General features: G+C 36.4%; 2 protein-coding genes across 2 annotated transcripts; both read right to left on the reverse strand.

Annotated features, from left to right (window-relative positions):
* Nucleotides 1-937: 937 nt before the first annotated feature.
* Nucleotides 938-5,047, reverse strand: LOC131652242 (uncharacterized). Its single transcript, XM_058922049.1, has 9 exons — nt 4,700-5,047; nt 4,222-4,293; nt 2,386-2,634; nt 2,118-2,306; nt 1,915-2,025; nt 1,749-1,830; nt 1,560-1,655; nt 1,361-1,459; nt 938-1,118 (listed from the first exon to the last, which is right to left on the reverse strand). The coding sequence occupies exons 3-8, from the start codon at nt 2,496-2,498 to the stop codon at nt 1,361-1,363; spliced, it is 690 nt and encodes a 229-aa protein (XP_058778032.1). The 5' UTR covers nt 2,499-2,634; nt 4,222-4,293; nt 4,700-5,047; the 3' UTR covers nt 938-1,118.
* A 6,631-nt stretch (nt 5,048-11,678) lies between these two features.
* On the reverse strand, nt 11,679-13,304 carry LOC131650165 (uncharacterized). Its single transcript, XM_058919891.1, has one exon. It carries the CDS (start codon nt 13,302-13,304, stop codon nt 11,679-11,681), a length of 1,626 nt encoding a protein of 541 aa, XP_058775874.1.
* Nucleotides 13,305-26,655: the final 13,351 nt, after the last annotated feature.

The following is a 26,655-nucleotide window of genomic DNA, read 5'->3' on the forward strand; positions in this document are numbered from 1 at the left end:
TAATGCTGATTGTGATATCGACCATGAGTTTGAAATGCTTGCAGCAAATCTGTGTGCAGCTTTTGAAGCAACACAACCTCAACCCAATGTTAATGATATCACTGCTCAAATTCCACCTCAAGTTCCTTCTAACCATGTTCCAGATCGTGAGGCTGCACCTGTAATGGATTCTCAAGTAGTTGGTGACTCACAACCAAACTACATTTTGTCTGCACCTCTTTGTAGCGGTAAAAATGTGACTCGACGCGTTTTCACGCATTCGAAGTACAACAGAGTCGCCACCGAACTTTATTTATTCCAAGAAGGAAAGGGAAAATATCGATAAAACCCATAAATTAACACTATGCCAAACAAGCACATAGATAGCGCTTTTTTTGGCTTTAGGCAGCGCTTAAAAGCGCTATCTATTCCCCCGCTGCCGTAGGTAAAGGCAGCGCTTTTTTTCACCTTGAAAACGCTGCTAAAGGCACCCTTTAGTCATCACTTTTACCTATAAAGCGCTGCTAAAGGCCCACTTTAGACAGCGCTTTTATATATAAAGCGCTGCTAAAGACCCCCTTTAGATAGCGCTTTTCTGAAACAATTTTTAAGAAAAAGCCTTTTAAAAGCGCTGCTAAAGGCCACATTTAGGTAGCGCTTTCCCCACAAGCGCTGCTAAAGGACCACTTTAGCCAGCGCTTTTTTCTTAAATGCGCTGTTAAAGGCCCCCATTAGGCAGCGCTTTTCTGAAACAGTTTTTAAATAGATTTTTGGCAGCGCTTCTCTTTTAAAGCGCTGTCTAATGTCCACGAATTTTTTCATGGATCTATTTAAAAAAGGCTTGCCCCAGGTTTTCACCATATTTTGCACCTGTACAATATACCATTACAGATTTCACCTATAAACAACACAAAAAAACTCTATTTTTCAGAGCTAAGATGCTAAGAATATATATATATACGAATAAACTTTGGATTTTTTATATGCTAAGAATATATTAATAAACAACAACAAAATTACATCCAATTCAATGAAAACAATTGCATTATCCAAAACATTGTTATTTTTTACACAAGTCAAAAGGATGCTAAATATCTACTTTTTCTTCTTGCCAGCTAACCTTTTCACCCTTCAATATCCTGCAATTGCATCAAATTAACCATTATAATCACAAAACAGAATAACAGAAAACCAAAAACAAAATAATATAAAGGTGAAAAACATTCTACATTAGTGTACATAAAACCATTCTACATTTTCCACGAATGTATTTCAAACGGCCTACATATCACTAAATAACCTATGTAGATAAATCAAATATTGCAACATGCACTTGGCTATACTCTAAATTCTCATCAATTATAGTAAGATTTCAGTATACCTATACAACTTTCAACTCAATCATGAATTGACACCATTCCTCCTTAAGTTCATCCAACTTAGATTTTGAGTAAGTAGCACACTTGAATTCATCAAAATACTACAAAATAATATAACATGGTATGTTTAAGTTAAAACTATTTAATTATATGAGAAATATGTGTTAAATAATAAATAACTCTTAAGTTAGAAATCCATACCTTGGACGGAATCTCTATTTGATTCGAAAGAAGAATTTCTTTCATAAACTGCAACATGTAAAAACCGCAATCTACTTCATTACGCTGCCCAGGACACTACACATGGAAAGAAAATATGGATAAGGCCTAAGTTTTATCACGTATCATCACAATTTATATAATCAAAATTGCGATAATGAATTAATATACCTCCACTTGAATCCATGTGATGTTGTTGGCTTTACTCTTTGGTACTTGACTTCCTCTTTGTGCTCGAAAAACTTGTATAATGCTAATAAAACATAAACGCATAATTTAAAACAATTCCCATAAATACATAAATATACACATGAATATTTAGAACAATCTCACTTACGTATCAACCAACTTCTTCATAGCTTCGTATGTACTAACTGGATTGTGTAAGGAATCCAGAAAATATACAACTTCACTGATAGGATTAATCGCGACCAACAACCAATGTCCACTGTAAGGCAAAACAAATGTGAGATGAAAACTTTCTACACAATGTAAAAATATGAAAAATTATAATAGATGAATTTAGAATTAAAGTCTAACCCGTTGCCGGTATTAAACGGTAAAAAGAACAACTTTTCTGAATTTATGCTGGCCATAAAACGGTTGAGTACATACGCCATGACTTCATCCGGTTTAGATATGATTAACCCTAAGTTGGTAATGAAGGGAGCTAAGAAAGCGAATCTTTGCCTCAATCCACTCAGGTGCATCAATTTTTCATACAAAAACCTTAAATAAAAGACCTCATTAGCATTTGAAATGAGTAAATGAATTGTTCATTTAATTAAACAAATTAGATCGGATATACCTTATGTATGTATCAATAACACCGAGGCCTAATTGCGTATGTCCAAAAATTTGTTCAAAATCCTCCATACCAATTGTTTCGTGATGCTCAATACCAAACACATCTTCCTCCATAGGTACAAGACGGGTGTTTCCTTGCGGAATATTAGAGAGTTCTAAAGAAGTTAAAAGGCACGACCTAAACTTACTGGGATTAGGTTTTTTCTTAGCCGCGGTCTTAGCAACAACCTTTTCAGGCTTCTTACCCTTACTGGCATTAGAACAAAACAACTTGTTCACTGATTGTACCCTACTTTATACTAAACAAGTGATTGACATTAATTCGATACAATGTATCTTCCATTTACCATACAATAGAAACAAAACAAAAACATATGAAAGAGACCAAGCCACAGCAATCCTTGTTAACGGTAGCGTGTCGTATATAATACAACAACCTCTACCAATGTGTTGGCATATACTTATCCGTGAAGTGAACAACCATCAAAAATTGAGTTTCAATTATATTCTTTCACAATGATATAGTTCATCTTCATCATACACATGTTATAATAAAACAAAAACTATAAACAAACACGAGTTGTTTTTATTCTTTGATAAAGAAAGCTAACATGTGTCGTTATCATAATCTATTACATCATTATTCTCCTTATTTATAACCTTGCTTCCATCTTGGTATAAAAAATTTCACAGCCAAAATTGAAAAAAAAATTTACTATAATTAGTTTTACAGGAACAAAACATAGTTAGCAAACTTGTACACCAATTGTTCTTGTTTTATAAACATTAACCTAACAATGGTCAAAAAAAATTACTATAATTAGTTTTACAGGAACAAAACATAGTTAGCAAACTTGTACACCAATTGTTCTTGTTTTATAAACATTAACCTAACAATGGTCACTGCATGATGTAATGTACATCAGTGAAATCAATGCACATTCCTTCAGCAAAAAGAAACAAAAATATAAGACAAATTCGTAATCATATCATTTAAAATAGATATGATAGAATTCAGTTTTGCAGCACAGGCCAACCCACCAATGACATAACTTTGTTCCTTTTTTCTTTCTGTTCTATACTAAACATAGTAATATTGAAGCAGAAACAAGAACAATTGATAGACATGACTGAAGAAGTAGTCCCTGCACTAGATCAATGTAAAGTTACACGCTAGCACCCACATTTCTTATCGAAATCGTGTCCGGTGTTGAACACAAATTCAACACTTACATATTTTTTTTAGAGCCAGAGCAAAGCTATGCAAGGATTTGGCCCAACAAGATTCAAACTTAATTCAAATTTAAGGTTTCAAGTGAGAACATGGGTGTTGCTACAAACTACTGAACAAGGAAAGTTTGTATTTGCATTTCACAGTTAGTGTTTCATGGAGCCAGGCCAATATATCAGCAACACCTAAGTAAGAAATCACAACTCGGCCTAGATTCCGAGTCTTCTCAAAACAATTGTTAGCATGGATAACATCTAACTTGAAAGCCAAATTCCCCGCAGTCAATGACTGCATACATTCAGTCAGGAAATTTATGGCAGTCGGGTCAAAATTGGGGTGTTCATATCTCAGGCTCTAAGTTAAGATTTCAAAGAAAACACAGTCAGTCAACTAACAGATCTCATGACTGTAGAGAGTCCAGGTTAATCTAACAGGGGATGTTGAAAGAACAGACATTAACTACAAAAAAACCACCAATGTGTTGTCAAACTTTCACTTCTAAGCTATCATTTTTGCACAGAGTACTTATTGTTACAGCAAAGCCACAGGGCAACTCACAGAAATTACAGTAAGAATGTATAGCATATAAAGGATGTCGAGACTTACCGAAACGACGGCCAAACGTTGAGAAGAAAAGAACGGCTGAGAAACTTAGTGTCAACAAAGTAGTTGTCAAGCCTAAACATATTAAAAGTTATTATGTTAGAGTGGTCTACCTGTAACTTAAGTATGTATCACTGATGTAACTTATGATGTATTATACAGATCACCACAATAGAAATAAGATGCAAATACAGGATACAGAACACAGACAGCTTCTGCTACTAGATCAATATCAAACCCAGTTCATGATAATGTAGCATGTGTTTGATATTAGACAACAATTTGTTAACCTAATAAAGATACAACACATGCTTGCATATTGTAACACAAATTTGAAAACAACAAAGTTATGGACGCTATAAGACTCTAATTGGTAAAAAGTAGCAGATATATTAGTCGACTAATGTTTGGCAATAACAGAATGAGCTAGTTAAAGAATGCAATAAGCTCGCAAGAAAAAAATTGTGCGGCCGAAACTTACCGAACGTACGAACGTAGTCGGAGGGAGTTTGTGCGGCCGTAATCAGAGGGAGTACGAGCGCCTGTGAAACGTAGTCGGAGGCTTCCACCGATTGTGTTACGGTGGCCGAAGAAAAAGATATACAACCAGAAGAAATTCGTGAGATTTCGTGAGCGAAGAGGGAATTTCTTGAGCGGAGAAGGGATTCACAAGGGTTTCAATTAGGGTTCTTCGAATTCAGAAGCTTTGTTTGTGGATTGAGAGAGTTTGTTTGGGGATTGAGAGAGTTTGGGGATTGAGAGAGATTGGGGATTGAAGGAATTTCGTGATGGAGAAGAAGAACGTACGATAGGGTTTTTGGATTGGGAATAGGATTTTACGTGAATATTTTATTTTTCAATTTCAATTTTAATTATACTAAGCCAGCGCTTTTACTGAAAGCGCTTTCTAATGGGAACCTAAGCCAGCGTTTCACTAAAGCGCTTTCTTATATCAAACTATAGCAGCGCTTATAATTTTTTTTTAAAAAAATTTATTGGACTTTCTACAGCGCTTTATAAAAAAGCGCTGGCTAATATGGGCCTATACCAGCGCTTTTTGAAGCGCTTTCTAATGGTAACCTATACCAGCGCTTTTGAAGAAGCGCTATCTAAGATTGTCCCTATACCAGCGCTTTGCCTCATCTTTTACTACAATCTCCGTGTTTTATTTTTTCTTTTAATTATGGCAGCGCTTTTGTAATAAAGCGCTATCTAAATGGCGCTGTCTATAATCATTTTTGGCGTAGTGTAAAAAGAATGGATAAGATGGTCATCGCAACCAAATTTATGTTCGGGAGTCGGTTAAGCAAGGGGAAGGTATTAGCACCCCTCACCTCCATCGTACTCGATGGGACCCATTTAGTTATTCTTGTGATCGATTGTTAGCTTATTATTTACTTGCGTTCTAATTATTATATGGACAAGAAAGAAACGGGATTTGGGTTTTTTATTATTGTGCTCGCCAAGATATTTGAATCTTGTGCCTACGTATTCCCTTGTGCAATGGGAAAGTCAGAGCGTTCGTAGTTCGTGGCTACGAAATTATATTTTTTATTAGTGTGCTCGCCAAGACATTTGAGTCTTGTGCCTACATATCTTCAATGGAAGAATCAGAGCGATTGTAGTTCTAAGAACTACGAGTTTGTTGATTAATTTTGATGGGTCTAATCGCACTTGGGCGAGAAGACGAGTTTTTGAATGTGGTTCGCGCTTGGGCGAGATTTGCACTTGGGCAAAGAGAAGATGAGTTTATATTGAAATTGTTTTATGAAAAAAAGTGGAATTCAAGCATTCAAACAATGGCTTAACGGCCATCGCCTAAAATACTTGAAAGAGCATTTGCTAAATTGAGCTTGATGAAGTTTTTTAACGGGATACAAGCATCCAAACAAAAGCTTAACGGCCATCGCCTAAATGCTTGAAAGAGCAACTTGTACAAGTACGTACAAACCCCTCTTGGGTGGTGAAAGAGATTGAAATGATTTGAATTTTGAGAAGTCCTTAATGAGATACAAGCATTCAAACAAAGGCTTAACGGCCATCGCCTAAATGTTTTTAGAACGACTTGTACAAGTACGTACAAACCCTTCTAATTTCATCCATTGTGGACTCAACTCAATTCGGTTGTAAAAAGTATTTTGATTGAAAAAGGAACTTGGTATTGACCAAGATTTGTTATGAAAAGATTCGCACTTGGGCGATGAAAAGAATTCACACTTGGGCGAAGAAAAGAACGATTTGGTGAGTTGAGATTATTTTTAGAGTTTTTGTAAAAAGGAAGAGACGAATCGAGTTTGAATGAGTCTATAATGGAATCTAAGCATTCAAACAAAGGCTTAACGGCCATCGCCCAAATGCTTTAGAACAACTTGTACAAATACGTACAAACCCTTATTTTCATCCATTATTGACAAAACTCGATTTGATTATTAAAACCCTTTTTTTGAAGTTTTTGATTGTGACAAAAGAAGTTTGAAAATGATACTTGGTGTTGACCAAGATTTATTGTGAAATTATTTGAAGTAAGCTCGATGTTGGATCGAGAAGTTTATTTGAATGAAAATTGTTATTTTGAGATTTTGAATTTTCTTAATCAATTAAAATGCACTTAACAGTTATTAAAAATTTAATTAGAAAAATTAATTTGACTAAAATGAATTTAATCAATTTAATTAAGATAATTAAATACTTAACTAACTAAATCATTTATTTAAACAAATAAACTAAGATGTATTTTTAAAAGTAAGGCCCAAGTTGAGATCACATCTACCAAACAAACAACTGGGCCGGGTCGGTCTGAACTAACCCAATATCCCTCTTGACAACAAAAGAACCGGGTTAAGAAAAACCCTGAATCTCTCTTGTCCGCCTCCTTCACGTATTCTTTCTCTCTGCTATTTCAAACGGCGAAAAAAAAACAATCGCCCTTCTCTCATGGCTTTCTCTATTTTCATGGTTTCGTTCTCTCTCGGTTCAAACAACAATATCAAACAGAGCAGACAATATCGATACCCTTATCCCCACAAAAACCCTAAATCCCAATTTCAATCATTCAATGGAGTACATGTACATAGTGGAAATCGAAAGCAGAATACAAGGAACAATTTGTAAGAAAAAAATGAAGAAAAAACTAACGAACAACGGATGATTTGCAGGTATGCACTTTACTCTTCTCTCGATTCCGTCTCTCTACTTTGTTCACTTCCTTCTTTGTCTCTTGCGCTGCTACTTCTGTGTGCGTTTGTGAATGAAGGTTTGTTTGGGAGGTTAGTTTGAATATGTGACGGTTAAGGTTTATTGATGAGAATATGTTTGAATGATGTTTGGAGGTTTATGATTCGGTTTATGAAGGTGATGAGGTTTATGATTCGGTTTATGAAGATGATGGTTTATGAATGAAGTTTGAGGGTGCTACGATTTTGTTGGTGTAAGGTAGTATGAAGATGGCTAAGGGGTTTGAAGGTTTTGAATTGAGGTGTGTGGGTGTTTGATCTGAGTGTGTGGTTGCTGAGTATGAAGGGAGGTTTATGAGAGAATGGAGAGCTCTGTTAGTGGGGGGATAGAACTAAGAATTTAGTAGAGTTCTTCTAGGGTTTTTGTTGGTGAGAAATGAGATGATGAATGGCTCTTTATATAGGGAGGAGATTAGGGTTTTAAGAGGGACTATGAGCTGGTGATAAATTTGAATGGATGGCTGAAATTGATTCTTGTCTACTAAGTTTACTTTTTACCAATTTCTGATGCGTTGTTCTTCACTTTTTGATGCAGGTTTTTTGTTATGGCTATTTTGGTGAAAGATTTGGACTCTATTGGTATAGCTATGGTGCAGGGTCTGATAGTAGAGTGGTGGAGCAGATAACAGGCGTGGGCTACATGAGGAAGGAGGAAACTTTTTTCTTTTTCTTTTTTTTTTTTTGATTTCTACAGTAACTGTAAAGGAGAGAAATAGAACCTTTTTTTTTATCTGATGCAAAGTTGGACTATTATTGTTTTTGTTTACTAATGCTTAAAATCAAACAATCAAAACTCAGCATATTATTATCACTATTATAAATTTATTATATATTTTTTTTATTTTTATGACATAAATTAAACAAAAGCTTATTATAACATTTGGATGCAAATGATTAGCATAAAACGCAAATTATTATCTATAAACGCTAATTTATAAGTAATTAGTTTGATTATTAAAGAAATATTAATTTCAATAATAATAAACTTAACTATTAATCTAACTAACAAATGATACAAAAAAACCAAATATACAAGGTGCAAAAGATCGGTCACAATTTGGATGTAACGTGATTAGTAAGATGACTGGGCTAATGGACTTCACAAACACTCAACTATTAATTCGTACATAATCAATACAAATGATGCAAATGAATTGAGCCATGCTAATGTGAGTGAATCAAATGAAAAATTTAGGTCAAAATTTAGGGTGCGACAAATGCCCCTATTTAATTATTTTTAGCCAGATAGCTCGAACGACTTTAGTGTTCAAGGTATCGGTGGCTAAAGAGAATTAAATACAAAAAAGACCCGAATTTTGCCTTTTGAAGCAATGAGATGTTATGAATGCATGGGTGTATGAATTCTTGCTGGGATATGAAAATCTGTGGGGATTGAAGAAAATGATTGTGTCAATGAGTTCCAATGGGAAGACTCGCAGGGAAAGTCCATGGTGCCAAAAACCGTTTTCAACCAATGAGTTGATTTGATTAAGACAAGGAAATAACCAACATCGACCAATGAGCTAATGTAGGTAAATAACAATTCGGTATCAACCAATGAGTTGAAAAAAGACATAACTAACATCAAACCACTAAGCTGATGAAAGTCGACACATCGATCTCAACCAATGAGTCGAGTACGATTTAAAACAGGAACGCCAACATCAACCAACGAGTAGATGAAGGTAAACAACAATTCGTTATCAACCAATGAGTTGAAGAAAGACATAACTGACATCAACCACTAAGTTGATGAAGGTAAACAAACAATTCGTTATCAACCAATGAGTTGAAAAAGACATAACTGACATCAACCACTAAGCTGATGAAGGTAAACAAACAATTCGTTATCAACCAATGAGTTAAAAAAGACATAACTAACATCAACCACTAAGTTAATGTAGGAAAACAACAATTCGTTATCAACCAATGAGTTGAAAAAAGACATAACTAACATCAACCATTAAGTTAATGTAAGTAAACAACAATTCGTTATCAACCAATGAGTCGATGAGGGTATGAAGAAATTGATTTCAACCAATGAGTTGACTTATGTTAATCGGAAAGTGAAAGACCAGCCTCAACCAATGAGTTGAGGAGGTAAATGATAAATTTTAACCAATGGGTTGACAAGAAGAGACTGATTATTTTCAACCAATGAGTTGATTCAAATGATAAGGAAACGATGATCGATTTCAACCAATGGGTTGACTCAAGTTAACAAGAAGATAATGATCCCCTATGCATGATTTGTGCTCATGTATGAGATGTTTTTGTGCAAATTGATGCATATGACAATTGATCAATGCAGGTAATGAATTTACTGGATGGGTGCCTAATGGGCGGTGAAATTCTTTTTTGGGTATCCATGGTGGACCAGGCTTGGTTTTTTTATTGGAAAAAGACTGAGCAAGATTGAAATTTCAATTTGATGTTGTGGGAGGTTGCCCCATGAATGATATGCATGATTGATGAATGCATGCTATGAATGAAATTTATGGTTTGAATGTTTTAACAAGTGCCCCAGTGAAGGGTAATGATTTTTTTTGTGAGGTGGAAAAGGTCTTTTGGTAGAAGGTTTGCGCAAGCGTAATTCTCGGCACCAATTATAAGTTTGAGGACTACTTGATATGGCATAGTCTGCTTGGACGGCTTGAAGGAAAGGTCTTGGCTTTGATTTGCCCCAGAATGCTAAGTATATGGAGAAACTTTCTTCAACGAAATTTAGATTCAAACTGATGATCCTGATATGACATGCCCCAATGCTCGGGAACTTTGAAATGAAATGCCCCTGAATGATGGACTTTTGAAGTGATGTGACTTTGCTGATGCCACTTTAGGCTCTTCGAATGATTTCCATTGTTGGAACTTCCTTGATGGAAAGTGCTTATTTACAAATGAAACTATTCTATTCAAAATGGTAATTTTAATGCGACGTGCATGCAAGTTTTGAAAACAAATCATTTATTGAAATGAAACTGTGGTATACGATGAATAAATCCCAATGAGGATGCAATGGAAGTTTGAAATTCAAGTTGTGAAAGATGATGTGATATCGTGGTATCAAAACAAATGATTAGCAAATATTCAGGAGTCAGGTTAACGCGACCTTGCTTTAGTATGCTTTCAAAAGAAACCTTGCTTCAATTAGGACTTTTGAAGGTTGTAACGTGGCCAGGTTCACGATTTAAGAAACAAAGGATATAGGCTCAAATTTTAATTTTTACCCACCCATTCTTCGTGATGTACTCCAGTCCTAAGTTCAGTTAACTCTTACAAGTATTCGACTTCCAAGAGAATTTGCAGACGATGTTTGAGAACCAATGAGTTCTAAGGTGGCAGTCACCTATTCTTCTTCGAAAGTCACACAAGTTTGTTCTTGATTTTGACAATGATCTTTTGATCTCTTTTTTTTTTTTACTTTTATATCCCTATTTTTTTTTGCCTAAGTCTCCTTTTTTAGGTTTTGACTTAACGGGATTTTCTTTGATTTTTGTTTGAACAACTTGTGTGACACTTGTCCAATAATCTGAAAGGGATTGAAAATGATGACTACCACATTGATGGTTCAATGGAAACAACTGTTGTAGGTCTTCTTCGACATTGTGTACGAAGAGAGGATTGAACCTTTAATCGGGAATTGTTCCCATGAAACGATTCTCTTGGAAATCTTATGAATTAAACATTTTAACTGAATAACTACCCTGCCCCAGGTTTTGATTAAGGGTTTAAATTTCGTGAAAAAAGAAAACACCTACTTCTAAGGCTCAAAGGGGTTGACTAGGGATTATCATCCTTATATCTCCAGTGTTTGGGGATTTGAAAGAATGCCTGTACATCATCAACAAAGTTTTATTTGAAAGCACACTGTTGCAAATTGGGTATTCGTTTTTCGTCATCCTCCCTCAAATCTTGCTTAGACAGAAAGCTGACAAAGAAAGTGAAGTGGAAAAGCAAAATATATATATATATTTTTTGAATTTTGATTTTGTGTAAGTGATACGAAATTAAAGCAAGAAAAACACATTATGATTGATTCAAAACAAATGCAATGCTCATTTCATTAAAATTACGATTAAAGATTACAGAATTCAAATGCAACAAAGCACAATACAAACAAGGGGAATTGAAAGAATAAAAATGACAGAGGCCTAGTAACTATCAGCAGCAAGGATGAGCTTTACCGTCTGATATCTAGCTTTAGGAGAATCCCTTGTGTCTCGACACTCAATGGGGTAGGGGATTAGTGACCACATTCGGATTAACATCTCGAAAGGTGAGCATCTTACTTTCGATGAGGTCTTGAACCTTCTCCTTCAGAACCCAACAATCTTCAATGGAATGACCAACTACTCCACTATGAAAAGCACACTTAGCATTAGGATTATATCCTTTGGAGAATGGTGGCGTTGGAGCTTTAGTTGTCCTAGGAGCTATCAACGACTTATGGATTAGTGCAGGCCATAATTCAGTGTAAGTCATTGGAATTGGGTCGATGCGGCGAGGCTCCTTTGGTGGATCTTTCTGAGGCCTATTCTGATTTTGTTGAGCATTCTGAGGAGCACTTTGTGGAGCATTATGATGAGAAGCGCTCCATGGTTGTTGATGCGATGGCATTGGGAAGTATGGTTGTTGATGTTGAGCAGCTGCAACATGTGGATACTGATAGTAAGGCATGAATGGTACTTGTGGATAAGTTGGAGCTTGGTAGGGTTGTGGATTTTGAGTTCCTTCACCACTAGTCACAACAGCATTAGTTTCTCCTTCTTTCTTTCTATGGAAGTTTCCAGGGAATCTCTTTGTTTGGTTATTGTTGGATGATTCAGCAGCGTTGACAATCTTGCCATTTTTCAAATCTTCTTCGACCCTTTCTCCAATGGTGACCAGGTCAGCAAAGCTAGAAGAGACACTTCCAATCATCTTCTCATAGAAGACTGGCTGCAAGGTATCCATAAACATGCCAGTGAGCTCTTTTTCAGCAAGAGGAGGTTCGACTTGAGCAGCTAGCTCTCTCCAGCGTTGGGCATACCCTTTGAAAGTTTCCTTATCTCTCATGGTCATAGTCTGAAGTTGTCTGCGATCAGGGGCTAAGTCCATGTTGTACTTGTATTGTTTCAGGAAAGCTTCACCCAAATCTCTCCATGTTTGGATATGATCCCTCTTCAAACTCATGTACCATTTCAGAGAAGCTCCAGCTAAGCTATCTTGAAAGATGTGGACGAGCAATTTGTCATTGTTGGCATAAGCGGCCATCTTGCGAAAGTACATAGTCAGATGATCTTTAGGACAAGTGTGCCCCTTGTATTTCTCGAACTCATGGACTTTGAACTTTGCAGGCACAATCAAGTCAGAAACTAAACAGAGGTTCATGGTATCAAATCCAAAAATGTCATTTCCTTCAACGACTTTCAACCTTTTCTCGAGGACATTGTACTTTTCTTTCACTTCCTCCACCTCGTGGTTATGTTCTTGATCACCATGTTCGGAATCATCAACATGATAGACAAAAGGAGGATTGTTGAAAGTAGGTTGAACAGTAGTGTGAACAATCGGTGACTGTTCAGCGACGACTGGTATTGGTGCAATTTGTTGCGCAAAAAGTCCTACTCCCAAAGTATTCGCGAATGAGGGAGTATAACCAGGTGGTAAACCAAATTCTGGCCAGGTAGAAGGTAGCCTCTGAACGGGAATGGGATCCTCAACAGCTTCGGAGACTTCAGCTATGACAGTTCTTTGGGGTTCAGCATCCCTAGCTATTAGCACTTGCATCATCTCAGTGAGCTTGGTGATGCTTCCCTTCAACTCGTCGATTTCCATCCTAACTTCCATGTTGTGTTGCTCTTGGTCAGCCATTCTTTTTCGAGAAACACTACGTGTCTGATAAGGATGTCGGGGAATCAGCTTGCCTTGTTAAACTGTTGGAGGAATAGATGTATGAGTATTGGATTAAGATGCAATTGAATGCAGATGCATGAAGATGAAGATCTTTGTTTGTTTTTTAATGAAAAAATGAATGCCATGTATGATTCATAAGTAATGGATTTCCAAGTCAATTGGATACAGAAAGATTCAAATTACTTGGCACACAGTGGCTCACCACAGGATCGTTCTAAGGTTTTTTATCTTGAAAAGGTTCTAGACGCGGTTCTCAGAGTTACAAACTCCTTTTGAAAACCCAGTCATCTAGTAAATAACTTACCATCCAACTGTGTTTTCAAACGAAGCCTATTATGAGTGTGGTTTTCGCACATACCCACAGTAATAGTTACGTTACGCAAGTTGGGTGCGAAACCACCATTTCCTAAAAGTCATGGTTTCAGGGTTTTTCTAAAGGTCCCTAGAGTTAACGATCCAAATTGAAAACATCATCGCTCGAGTAAATAACTTACTCAACCAAAGACATCTTCTCAAAGGACCTACTCTAGGCGGGGTATTAGTATCTCCTACATGACACTACGTCAAGCAAGTTTAATACTAAAACACCATCTTATCTTATGTGTTTCTTGAGCTCGGGCGTAGAGCTTTGTCCATAAAGTGCCAATAATAGAAAGATTCCAACCATGATGATAAGAAATCAAACAATGATATAATAAAGGCAATAAATAAGCAAGTAAATAAATGAAAACAAAATCACAAGAAAAATTAAATTAGGGTTGACTCTCTTGGAAGTCCCCAACAGAGTCGCCACTTTCTGTAGCGGTAAAAATGTGACTCGACGCGTTTTCACGCATTCGAAGTACAACAGAGTCGCCACCGAACTTTATTTATTCCAAGAAGGAAAGGGAAAATATCGATAAAACCCATAAATTAAAAAGAATGGATAAGATGGTCATCGCAACCAAATTTAGGTTCGGGAGTCGGTTAAGCAAGGGGAAGGTATTAGCACCCCTCACCTCCATCGTACTCGATGGGACCCATTTAGTTATTCTTGTGATCGATTGTTAGCTTATTATTTACTTGCGTTCTAATTATTATATGGACAAGAAAGAAACGGGATTTGGGTTTTTTATTATTGTGCTCGCCAAGATATTTGAATCTTGTGCCTACGTATTCCCTTGTGCAATGGGAAAGTCAGAGCGTTCGTAGTTCGTGGCTACGAAATTATATTTTTTATTAGTGTGCTCGCCAAGACATTTGAGTCTTGTGCCTACATATCTTCAATGGAAGAATCAGAGCGATTGTAGTTCTAAGAACTACGAGTTTGTTGATTAATTTTGATGGGTCTAATCGCACTTGGACGAGAAGACGAGTTTTTGAATGTGGTTCGCGCTTGGGCGAGATTTTCACTTGGGCAAAGAGAAGATGAGTTTATATTGAAATTGTTTTATGAAAAAAAGTGGAATTCAAGCATTCAAACAATGGCTTAATGGCCATCGCCTAAAATACTTGAAAGAGCATTTGCTAAATTGAGCTTGATGAAGTTTTTTAACGGGATACAAGCATTCAAACAAAAGCTTAACGGCCATCGCCTAAATGCTTGAAAGAGAAACTTGTACAAGTACATACAAACCCCTCTTGGGTGGTGAAAGAGATTGAAATGATTTGAATTTTGAGAAGTCCTTAATGAGATACAAGCATTCAAACAAAGGCTTAACGGCCATCGCCTAAATGTTTTTAGAACGACTTGTACAAGTACGTACAAACCCTTCTAATTTCATCCATTGTGGACTCAACTCAATTCGGTTGTAAAAAGTATTTTGATTGAAAAAGGAACTTGGTATTGACCAAGATTTGTTATGAAAAGATTCGCACTTGGGCGATGAAAAGAATTCACACTTGGGCGAAGAAAAGAACGATTTGGTGAGTTGAGATTATTTTTAGAGTTTTTGTAAAAAGGAAGAGACGAATCGAGTTTGAATGAGTCTATAATGGAATCTAAGCATTCAAACAAAGGCTTAACGGCCATCGCCCAAATGCTTTAGAACAACTTGTACAAGTACGTACAAACCCTTCTTTTCATCCATTATTGACAAAACTCGATTTGATTATTAAAACCCTTTTTTTGAAGTTTTTGATTGTGACAAAAGAAGTTTGAAAATGATACTTGGTGTTGACCAAGATTTATTGTGAAATTATTTGAAGTAAGCTCGATGTTGGATCGAGAAGTTTATTTGAATGAAAATTGTTATTTTGAGATTTTGAATTTTCTTAATCAATTAAAATGCACTTAACAGTTATTAAAAATTTAATTAGAAAAATTAATTTGACTAAAATGAATTTAATCAATTTAATTAAGATAATTAAATACTTAACTAACTAAATCATTTATTTAAACAAATAAACTAAGATGTATTTTTAAAAGTAAGGCCCAAGTTGAGATCACATCTACCAAACAAACAACTGGGCCGGGTCGGTCTGAACTAACCCAATATCCCTCTTGACAACAAAAGAACCGGGTTAAGAAAAACCCTGAATCTCTCTTGTCCGCCTCCTTCACGTATTCTTTCTCTCTGCTATTTCAAACGGCGAAAAAAAAACAATCGCCCTTCTCTCATGGCTTTCTCTATTTTCATGGTTTCGTTCTCTCTCGGTTCAAACAACAATATCAAACAGAGCAGACAATATCGATACCCTTATCCCCACAAAAACCCTAAATCCCAATTTCAATCATTCAATGGAGTACATGTACATAGTGGAAATCGAAAGCAGAATACAAGGAACAATTTGTAAGAAAAAAATGAAGAAAAAACTAACGAACAACGGATGATTTGCAGGTATGCACTTTACTCTTCTCTCGATTCCGTCTCTCTACTTTGTTCACTTCCTTCTTTGTCTCTTGCGCTGCTACTTCTGTGTGCGTTTGTGAATGAAGGTTTGTTTGGGAGGTTAGTTTGAATATGTGACGGTTAAGGTTTATTGATGAGAATATGTTTGAATGATGTTTGGAGGTTTATGATTCGGTTTATGAAGGTGATGAGGTTTATGATTCGGTTTATGAAGATGATGGTTTATGAATGAAGTTTGAGGGTGCTATGATTTTGTTGGTGTAAGGTAGTATGAAGATGGCTAAGGGGTTTGAAGGTTTTGAATTGAGGTGTGTGGGTGTTTGATCTGACTGTGTGGTTGCTGAGTATGAAGGGAGGTTTATGAGAGAATGGAGAGCTCTGTTAGTGGGGGGATAGAACTAAGAATTTAGTAGAGTTCTTCTAGGGTTTTTGTTGGTGAGAAATGAGATGATGAATGGCTCTTTATATAGGGAGGAGATTAGGGTTTTAAGAGGGACTATGAGCTGGTGATAAATTTGAATGGATGGCTGAAATTGATTCTTGTCTACTAAGTTTACTTCTTACCAATTTCTGATGCGTTGTTCTTCACTTTTTGATGCAGGTTTTTTGTTATGGCTATTTTGGTGAAAGATTTGGACTCTATTGGTATAGCTATGGTGCAGGGTCTGATAGCAGAGTGGTGGAGCAGATAACAGGCGTGGGCTACATGAGGAAGGAGGAAACTTTTTTCTTTTTCTTTTTTTTTTGATTTCTACAGTAACTGTAAAGGAGAGAAATAGAACCTTTTCTTTTATCTGATGCAAAGTTGGACTATTATTGTTTTTGTTTACTAATGCTTAAAATCAAACAATCAAAACTCAGCATATTATTATCACTATTATAAATTTATTATATATATATATTTTTTTATTTTTATGACATAAATTAAACAAAAGCTTATTATAACATTTGGATGCAAATGATTAGCATAAAACGCAAATTATTATCTATAAACGCTAATTTATAAGTAATTAGTTTGATTATTAAAGAAATATTAATTTCAATAATAATAAACTTAACTATTAATCTAACTAACAAATGATACAAAAAAACCAAATATACAAGGTGCAAAAGTTCGGTCACAATTTGGATGTAACGTGATTAGTAAGATGACTGGGCTAATGGACTTCACAAACAGTCAACTATTAATTCGTACATAATCAATACAAATGATGCAAATGAATTGAGCCATGCTAATGTGAGTGAATCAAATGAAAAACTTAGGTCAAAATTTAGGGTGCGACACTCTTAGAGATGTTGAGGCTACAACATATGAACCTGTACCCGCTCCCCCTAAACCAGTTAAGTTTCTTACTGAAAATTTCAATTGAGTAGTACTCTCAGCTATATTGATATTTGCTTAACTATATCTGTTTTAATTTGTGTCTTCATAGGAAAAAAAACCCAAACAAAAAGTGGCAAGGAAGTTGGAGTTGAGGAGGAGTGATAGAACACGGGTACTCAAGTGCAAAAAGCTTAAGGGAGAAGGAAGCAGTGCAGCACAACCATTGGAATTGTAGACTTGTTTATGACTTGTTGATGTGAACAAATATGTACTATGACTTGTTTAAGACTTGTTGTTTCTTATTTTGAATTATGGCCTAAGCCTTGGAGATTTAACAGTTATGTTTTGGACACAACCATGTAATATTGCTAAAGCCTATAGCTTTATGACACAATGCTTTATGCTCAATTGAAGTATGTTTTGGATACTGATGCTTTATACATAATGCTTTATACATTATCAAGTCTGTTTTACATTTGTTTTGGATTCAATGCTTTATGCATAATTGAAGTATGTTTTGGATAGCTATTACAATTGTTTTAGCTTTGATGAACATTATCAAGTTTGGTTTATGCATAATTCAATACAGGGTGACAAATATAATATGATACATATGATACCCAAATTCAAAACAGATTTTTCATTCATCATATGGTACAGGGACCATTTCCAAAATACATATTTGTTACAGGGACTGAACTAAAAAACAATAAACAAAAGCAAATAACTGGGTTCAACACCATTTGTGCCAAGCTACGAAGAACCCCCATGACCCAACCAGTAACAACTTCAACAGAGTCACCTTCCTCTTCTCCTTCTCCAACTTAATCTTCATCTTTGCCTTTTTGCCAATCTCAATGTCAGTAACAATGGACCCTAAATCCTTCAACATTTCAGAGCAGTTGCACACACATGCACTTCTACCGTCGTTAATTGGATTCCGTTCAAGCTCATCATCCCAAAGGAATAACTTGCAACCAAACATTAACCCTTCATTTTGACACTTCCAAAACCTCCTTTTAGGGTTATCAATGGAGTTTGACATAAACATTTTCTTGCTTCTATTGCAACCATAAACCGGTGCTTCAACATGGTGAGAGTTAGCAGACGAATTGGAAGCCATCGCAGAAAGGAAGAGGTGCAGCGAAGAAGATGAAGGATTTTGGAGAGAAAGTCTTTGAAGGAGAAGAAGAATGAATCCTATTTTTTTCCATTTGGTCCCTCTTTAATATATTGAAAACAGAAGATGTCCACATGTGTAATGAAAAAAAATATAAAATGGTCCAACGTTAGCCATGTCAGCAACGTTTGCCACCTCATCCTTTTTTTTAACGTTCCATCCACATGAGGGACTGAAGCCAAAGCGAATTGAACATATGGGGACTTGGAACGAAAAAAAAAAGATATAGGGACTAAAATCAAAAACACGCTAACTTACAGGGACGAAATCATTATTTAAGCCTTTTTTTAATTTATTTACTAAGTGTTTTATTGTATATATGTTAGTTTTTTTTCTTTCTTAAAAAAATGATAGTTCTTTTTATTTATATAGTTAAAAGTTAAGTTTTCTCTTTGTATAAAAAAAATCACAATAATATTTATTTGTTTATTTCATTCACTATATTTATTAAAAGACCAAAAATATCTTATTTAGATGTATGTTTAGAATTTCTTTCCAAATATTTTAAAATGATACAAAAATGGCTTGTTCTAATCGAATCGAGTTTTCGAGTCCTAATGGATGAATCAAGGAGGGTTCGTACGTACTTGTACGAGTTGTCCTAAAAGTATTTGGGTGATGGCCGTTAATCTTTTATTCGAATACTTGGATTCCATTAAAGGCTCCATGAAACTCAATTTAATTCACCCTTTTTTACAAAAAAAAAACACTTTCTTTTAATTAAATCATTTTATCTATAATGGAAAGAAGGGTTTGTACGTACTTGTACAAGTTGTTCTTTGAGCGTTTAGGCGATGGCCGTTAAGCCATTGTTTGGATGTTTAAACTCCATTAAAGACTTCTTAAAACTTGATTTAGTTCACCTTTTTTTACAAAACACTTTCTTTTAATCAATTTATTTTTGTCAACAATGGATGAATCAAGAGGGGTTTGTACGTACTTGTACAAGTTGCTCTAAAGCATTTAGGCGATGGCCGTTAAGCTTTTGTTTGAATGCTTAGATTCCATTAAAGATCCTTAAAATTCGACTTGTCTCACCTTTCTCTTCAAAATGCTTTTTGATAATCAAATTGAATTTGGTTTATAATGGATTAATCAAGAGGGGTTTGTACGTACTTGTACAAGTTGCTCTAAAGCATTTAGGCGATGACCGTTAAGCTTTTGTTTGAATGCTTTGATTCCATTAAAGACCCTTTAACTTAGTTCGCACCACATTTTCATAAAGAGCGATTCACACATCGTTCATTAAAATCAAACAACAAAAATTCGTAGTTTTATCTTGAACTACGATTGCTCTGACTTTCCCATTGCACGGGGGAATACGTAGGCACAAGATACAAATGTCTTGGCGAGCACAAAAATAAAAAATTATATTTTGTTCCTTTCTCTTTAATAAAGAACACAAGTAAGTATTCCGCTAACAATCAATCACAAGAATAAATAAATGGGTCCCATCGAGTACGATGGAGGTAAGGGGTGCTAATACCTTCCCCTTACTTAACCGACTCCCGAACCCGTTTATGGTTACAATGACCGTCTTATTTATTATTTGTGGGTTTTATCATTATTTTCCATTCCCTTTTGGGATAAATAAAATTTGGTGGCGACTCTGTATTTCGAATGTGAAAACGCTCGAATATTTTTGGTCGGCCGCTACAATATCATCATCATCATCATCAAGTATGTTCATATATATTAGCATCATTCAATTACAATTCCATCATCATCATCATATAGAAAACATACACGTATTTGCACCAATCATCATCACCAATAAGAAATAGCATACATGTATCCACATCATTCTAAAACAAATCAATCATCATCATATAGATTATTTTATAAGGTTCGTTTAACTCGAAACGACACATCAAACGGACCAACGGCTAAAAAGTTATGCGTCTTTAAACTTTTTTAAAAATATTTCAAACACCCACAGCACGCGGCGCCAACTTAGTTCGCGGCGCGAACTGAACATCTCAAAAATCCCCAGCTCTCTGCCAAGCAGTTCGCGGCGCAACCTATTCACGCGGCGCGAAACGAGGAAAACAAGTACGCCTTCGCGGCGCCAACACTGGTACGCAACGCGACCTGAGCGTATCACAACTTCCTGGCTTTCTGCCCAGCTGTTCGCGGCGCCAACCCTTGGACGCGGCGCCAACCGGTAATTTCAGAAACCCCAACCTGCAGAAAAACAGCATTCTACACAACCCAAATGCCCTCAAAATCATACCAGTACGAGTTTCAGAAAGAGAATCACACATACAACACGAATTGCCCATTAGAATACACAGTTCAAGCATCAATTAACACCATAATATCATACACATCATGGATTAAACAAAGGGATAAAAAATCACACAATTTAACCCAATCCCTAAACCTATCATATGACTTAATTGATACGAATTCCACACCTATTCTATGCTATTAACTCCTAACCCGATAATAGATGCTAATCAGGTAAGTCCCCCTTGCCTTAGCCAAATTCTTGAACTCTTCCTCTTTCTCTGCTTCCGCACTTTCACGTTCTTACTCTCTTCTCCTCTTTCGCTCTTTTTAGGTTCTTTCTCCAATTTTCCTCTTTTCCTTCTTTTATGAAAAACAATATAATTTTAGTAAAAAGGACTTGTGAATAACACCCCTCCTTTTACTAAACACTACCTCGGCCCAATTCTATTATTTTCCATAATTTTCAGAGAAATGCCAAATAATTTCAATAAATTAATTTAAATTCTAATTAAATTAATTTAAGGAAAATTACGGATATTACAACTCTCCCCCACTAAAAGAGTTTTCGTCCTCGAAAACATACCTTAAGCAAATAGTTCCGGATAGGAATCTTTCATTCGGCTTTCTAACTCCCAGGTAACGTTCCATTCAGCTGGTCCTCCCCAAGCTACTCTGACTAAAGCTATTTCCTTGCCCCGCAATTGCTTCAGTCTTCTATCTTCAATCCTCACAGGAAACGTTTCGACCGTTAAGTTGTCTTTCACCTGTACATCATCCACTTAGATCACGTGGGACGGATCCGAAATGTATTTCCTCAATTGAGACACATGAAATACATCATGCAAGTTTGCAAGCATCGGCGGTAAAGCGACACGGTATGCCACTTCTCCCACTCTTTCAGAAATTTGAAACAGTCCAATAAAGCGCGGAGTCAACTTCTTTGATTTCAAAGCTCGACCAATACCTGTCATAGGAGTAACCTTCATAAACATATGATCTCCCTCTTGAAACTCAAGTGTCTTCCTCCTTTTGTCATAATAACTCTTCTGACGACTCTGAGAAGCTTTCATCTTCTCTTGGATCATCTTAATCTTCTCCATAGTCTGTTGTACAATTTCTGGTCCAATCACAGCACTCTCACCAGATTCGTACCAACATAATGGAGTTCTACATCTCCTACCATACAATGCCTCAAACGGAGCCATACCGATACTCGAATGAAAACTGTTGTTGTAGGTAAATTCAATCAAAGGCATATAACTATCCCAAGCACCTCATTTTTCTAACACACAAGCACGTAAGAAATCTTCCAACAACTGAATCGTCCTCTCAGTCTGTCCATCCGTCTGCGGATGATAAGCAGAACTCAATCTCAGCTTAGTACCCAAAGCCTTCTACAAACCTTCCCAGAACTTAGACGTAAATCTTGAATCTCTGTCTGACACGATACTTGAAGGAATACCATGTAGACTAACTATCCTCTCAATATATAATTGAGCCAGCTTTTCCATCGGATAACCCATTCTTACCGGTATGAAATGGGCAGACTTTGTTAACCTGTCCACAACAACCCAGATAGCTTCATAATTCTTAACCGTCCTTGGCAAACCAGAAACAAAATCCATTGATATGCTATCCCACTTCCACTCAAGAATAAACATCGGTTGCATAAACCTAGATGGCTTCTGATGTTCAACCTTTGACTTCTGACCTGTCAAACAAGAATATACAAACTCAGCAATTTCTTTCTTCATTCCAGGCCACAAAAACAGCTTCCTCAAATCATGATACATCTTGGTAGCACCAGGATGAATACTTAATCCACTACGGTGTCCTTCTTCTAAAATACTTCTTCGAAGTTCAGCAACATCAGGAACACAAACTCTGTCGCCAAACCTCAGTATACCATTCTCGTCAACTCTGAATTCACCACCCTTGTCTTGGTTAATCAAAGTCAACTTGTCAACCAATTCGACATCAGCCTTCTGACCCTCTCTGATCTCTTCAAGAATACCGCTGGTCAGCTTCAGCATACCCAACTTAACACTAGTAGGAGTACCTTCACATACCAAACTCAAGTCTCTGAATTGTTCAATCAAATCCAATTCCTTTACCATTACCATAGACATATGCAAAGTCTTCCTACTTAAAGCATCAGCAACCACGTTTGCCTTACCCGGATGGTAATTCAAACCAAAATCACAGTCTTTAAGGAATTCCAACCACCTTCTCTGCCTCATATTCAGTTATTTCTGATCAAAGAGATACTTCAGACTCTTATGATCACTGAACACCTCAAATCTCGAATCATACAAATAATGTCGCCACAACTTCAAAACAAAAACCACCGCTGCCAGCTCTAAATCGTGAGTCGGATAATTCCTTTCATGCACTTTGAGTTGTCTCGACGCATACGCAACCACTTGTTGATTTTGCATCAATACACCACCTAGACCCATCAACGAAGCATCACAATAAACCACAAATGATTCCGTCGGATTCGGCAAAATCAAAATATGAGCACTAGTCAACCTCTTCTTCAGCTTTTGGAATCCTTCCTCACACTTTGCATCCCAAATAAAAGTCTAGCCCTTCCTGGTTAATTTGGTTAACGACAATGCTAACTTTGAAAATCCCTCAATGAACTTTCTGTAGTAACCTGCAAGACCAAGAAAACTACGAATCTCTGACACTGACTTCAGAGCTTCCCACTGAGATAACGCTTCTATCTTCGTAGGATCAACAACAATACCATTCTTAGAAATTACGTGTCCCAGAAAACTAACTTCTTCTAACCAAAATTCACACTTCGACAGTTTGGCAAAAAGTTGCTTCTCTTTTAACAACTCCAACACAATTTTGAGATGTTCTGCATGTTCTTCCTCGCTCTTAGAATATATTAGGATATCATCTATAAATACCACCACGAACTTATCGAGATAAGGATGAAAGATCCTGTTCATACACTCCATAAAAACACCAGGTGCATTAGTAACTCCAAACGAAATTACCGAATACTCATAATGCCCATACCTTGTTCTGAAAGCAGTCTTCTGAATATCATCATCTTTCACACGAATTTGGTGATACCCAGACCTCAGATCAATCTTACTAAACACACATGCTCCAACCAATTGATCCATCAAATCGTCAATCCTCAGAAAGGGATACCGATTCTTGATAGTAACCTTGTTCAATTGTCTGTAATCTACACACAACCTCATTGAACCCTCTTTCTTCTTCACTAGCAACACAGGCGCACCCCACGGAGAAACACTAGCACGAATGAATTTCTTTTCAAGTAATTCTTCTAACTGCTTCTTCAGTTCTGTCAACTCGGACAATGACATACGATACGGTGCCATCGACACTGGACTAGTTCCCAGAATCAATTCAATGGAAAACTCCACTTCTCTTTCTGGTGGTAATTCATTCACTTCTTCCGGAAAAACTTATGGAAAATCACATACTACTGGTAGTTCGCTACTCACTACTTTTTCCTTCGAATTCACCAATGCAAACAACATAAACACCGTTGCACCACCTTTGATAGCTTCATCCACCTGTCTAGCTGTCATTTCCAAATAATCAGAATCAACTTCTTCAGGAAAGATTATTGTCTTTGTAAAATAGTTGATGTGAACACAGTTAAATTCTAACCAGTTCATTCCCAGGATTACATCGAGTTGTTTCAATGGAAGGGACACTAAGTCCATCCCAAATTCTCTACCAAAAATGTCAACCGGATAATTCAAACATGCAGACGAAGTAGTTACTGAACCCGACGCAGGAGTATCAATAACCATACTTCCATTTATTTCAGATATTTTCAAATTCAACCTCTTAGCACAATCCAAAGAAATAAAATAATGAGTTGCTCCAGTATCAATAATCGCAACTAAAGGTGTGGCATGAATAAAACACGTACTAGTCGCATACACAGGAAAAAAACTGACACTAAGACTCTGGTCATAACGACCGACTATGCTCTAATACCACTATTGCAACACCCCTTACTAACCCCGCGACAATTTAAACAAGTCATTCAGAATACATGAAATAAGGGTGTCACAATTCATAAATAAACAAACATCATTCATTCATGTCATGCATTCGCTGAGGTAATCATTATTAATTAAAACGTTTCATGTTAACACAGCGGAAATTAAATCAAACGAACTAAGTTTAACATCTTTAAAACTTATCCTTCAAAACATCAAAACATAACTAGAGTCATAAAACATAAACTCTAAACATCGCGTCCCCAGTGTTGCAACTATCAGAGCATTACACATGACGCTAACTAAAACACTGACTCATGAGCTAATCCTCACCGAGTCGAACAACCGCTATCCTCAATCTGAAAATGACAACATGTAAGGGTGAGTCTCATCATAATTAACAAATGTTATAAGGTCATAAAGCAATAACACATCACAGTTGCATCGTTCACCCAATTGTTTCATAAATAGACATTCAAACAAGTCACACCATAACAAACAAACAACCAACACATCATCAATATTTACAACACTGGAATACATCCAATCATGTTATAAAAATATGCATATGTATGAACTGACACTATGCATGTGGTACCAACATCATCAAATGGGAATAACCCATGACCGATCTAACATCACCAAGGTACGGCCCTAAAAGCACAGATTCCACACAATGGGAATCACACCCTTTACTGATCCAACACATCATCAGGGATACAATATCATCAATGCACATGAATGAATGCAACATATACAACATACTTATACCACCATCATCATCATCATCAATATCATCATCATCATCAAGTATGTTCATATATATTAGCATCATTCAATTACAATTCCATCATCATCATATAGAAAACATACACGTATTCGCCCCAATCATCATCACCAATAAGAAATAGCATACATGTATCCACATCATTCTAAAACAAATCAATCATCATCATATAGATTATTTTATAAGGTTCGTTTAGCTCGAAATGACACATCAAACGGACCAACGGCTAAAAAGTTATGCGTCTTTAAACTTTTTTAAAAATATTCCAAACACCCACAGCATGCGGCGCCAACTTAGTTCGCGACGCGAACTGAACATCTCAAAAATCCCCAGCTCTCTGCCAAGCAGTTTGCGGCGCAACCTATTCACGCGGCGCGAAACGAGGAAAACAAGTACGCCTTCGCGGCGCCAACACTGGTACGCGGCGCGACCTGAGTGTATCACAACTTCCTGGCTTTCTGCCCAGCTGTTCGCGGCACCAACCCTTGGACACGACGCCAACCGGTAATTTCAGAAACCCCAACCTGCAAAAAAAACAGCATTCTACACATCCCAAATGCCCTCAAAATCATACTAGTACGAGTTTCAGAAAGAGAATCACACATACAACACGAATTGCACATTAGAATACACAATTCAAGCATCAATTAACACCATAACATCATACACATCATGGATTCAACAAAGGGATCAAAAATCACACAATTTAACCTAATCCCTAAACCTATCATATGACTCAATTGATACGAATTCCACACCTATTCTATGCTATTAACTCCTAGCCCGATAATAGATGCTAATCAGGTAAGTCCCCCTTACCTTAGCCAAATTCTTGAACTCTTCCTCTTTCTCTGCTTATGCACTTTCACGTTCTTGCTCTCTTCCCCTCTTTTGCTCTTTTCACGTTCTTTCTCCAATTTTCCTCTTTTCCTTCTTTTATGAAAAACAATATAA

This window comes from Vicia villosa, linkage group LG2, assembly GCF_029867415.1.
Source record: "Vicia villosa cultivar HV-30 ecotype Madison, WI linkage group LG2, Vvil1.0, whole genome shotgun sequence".
Lineage (NCBI taxonomy): Eukaryota > Viridiplantae > Streptophyta > Magnoliopsida > Fabales > Fabaceae > Vicia > Vicia villosa.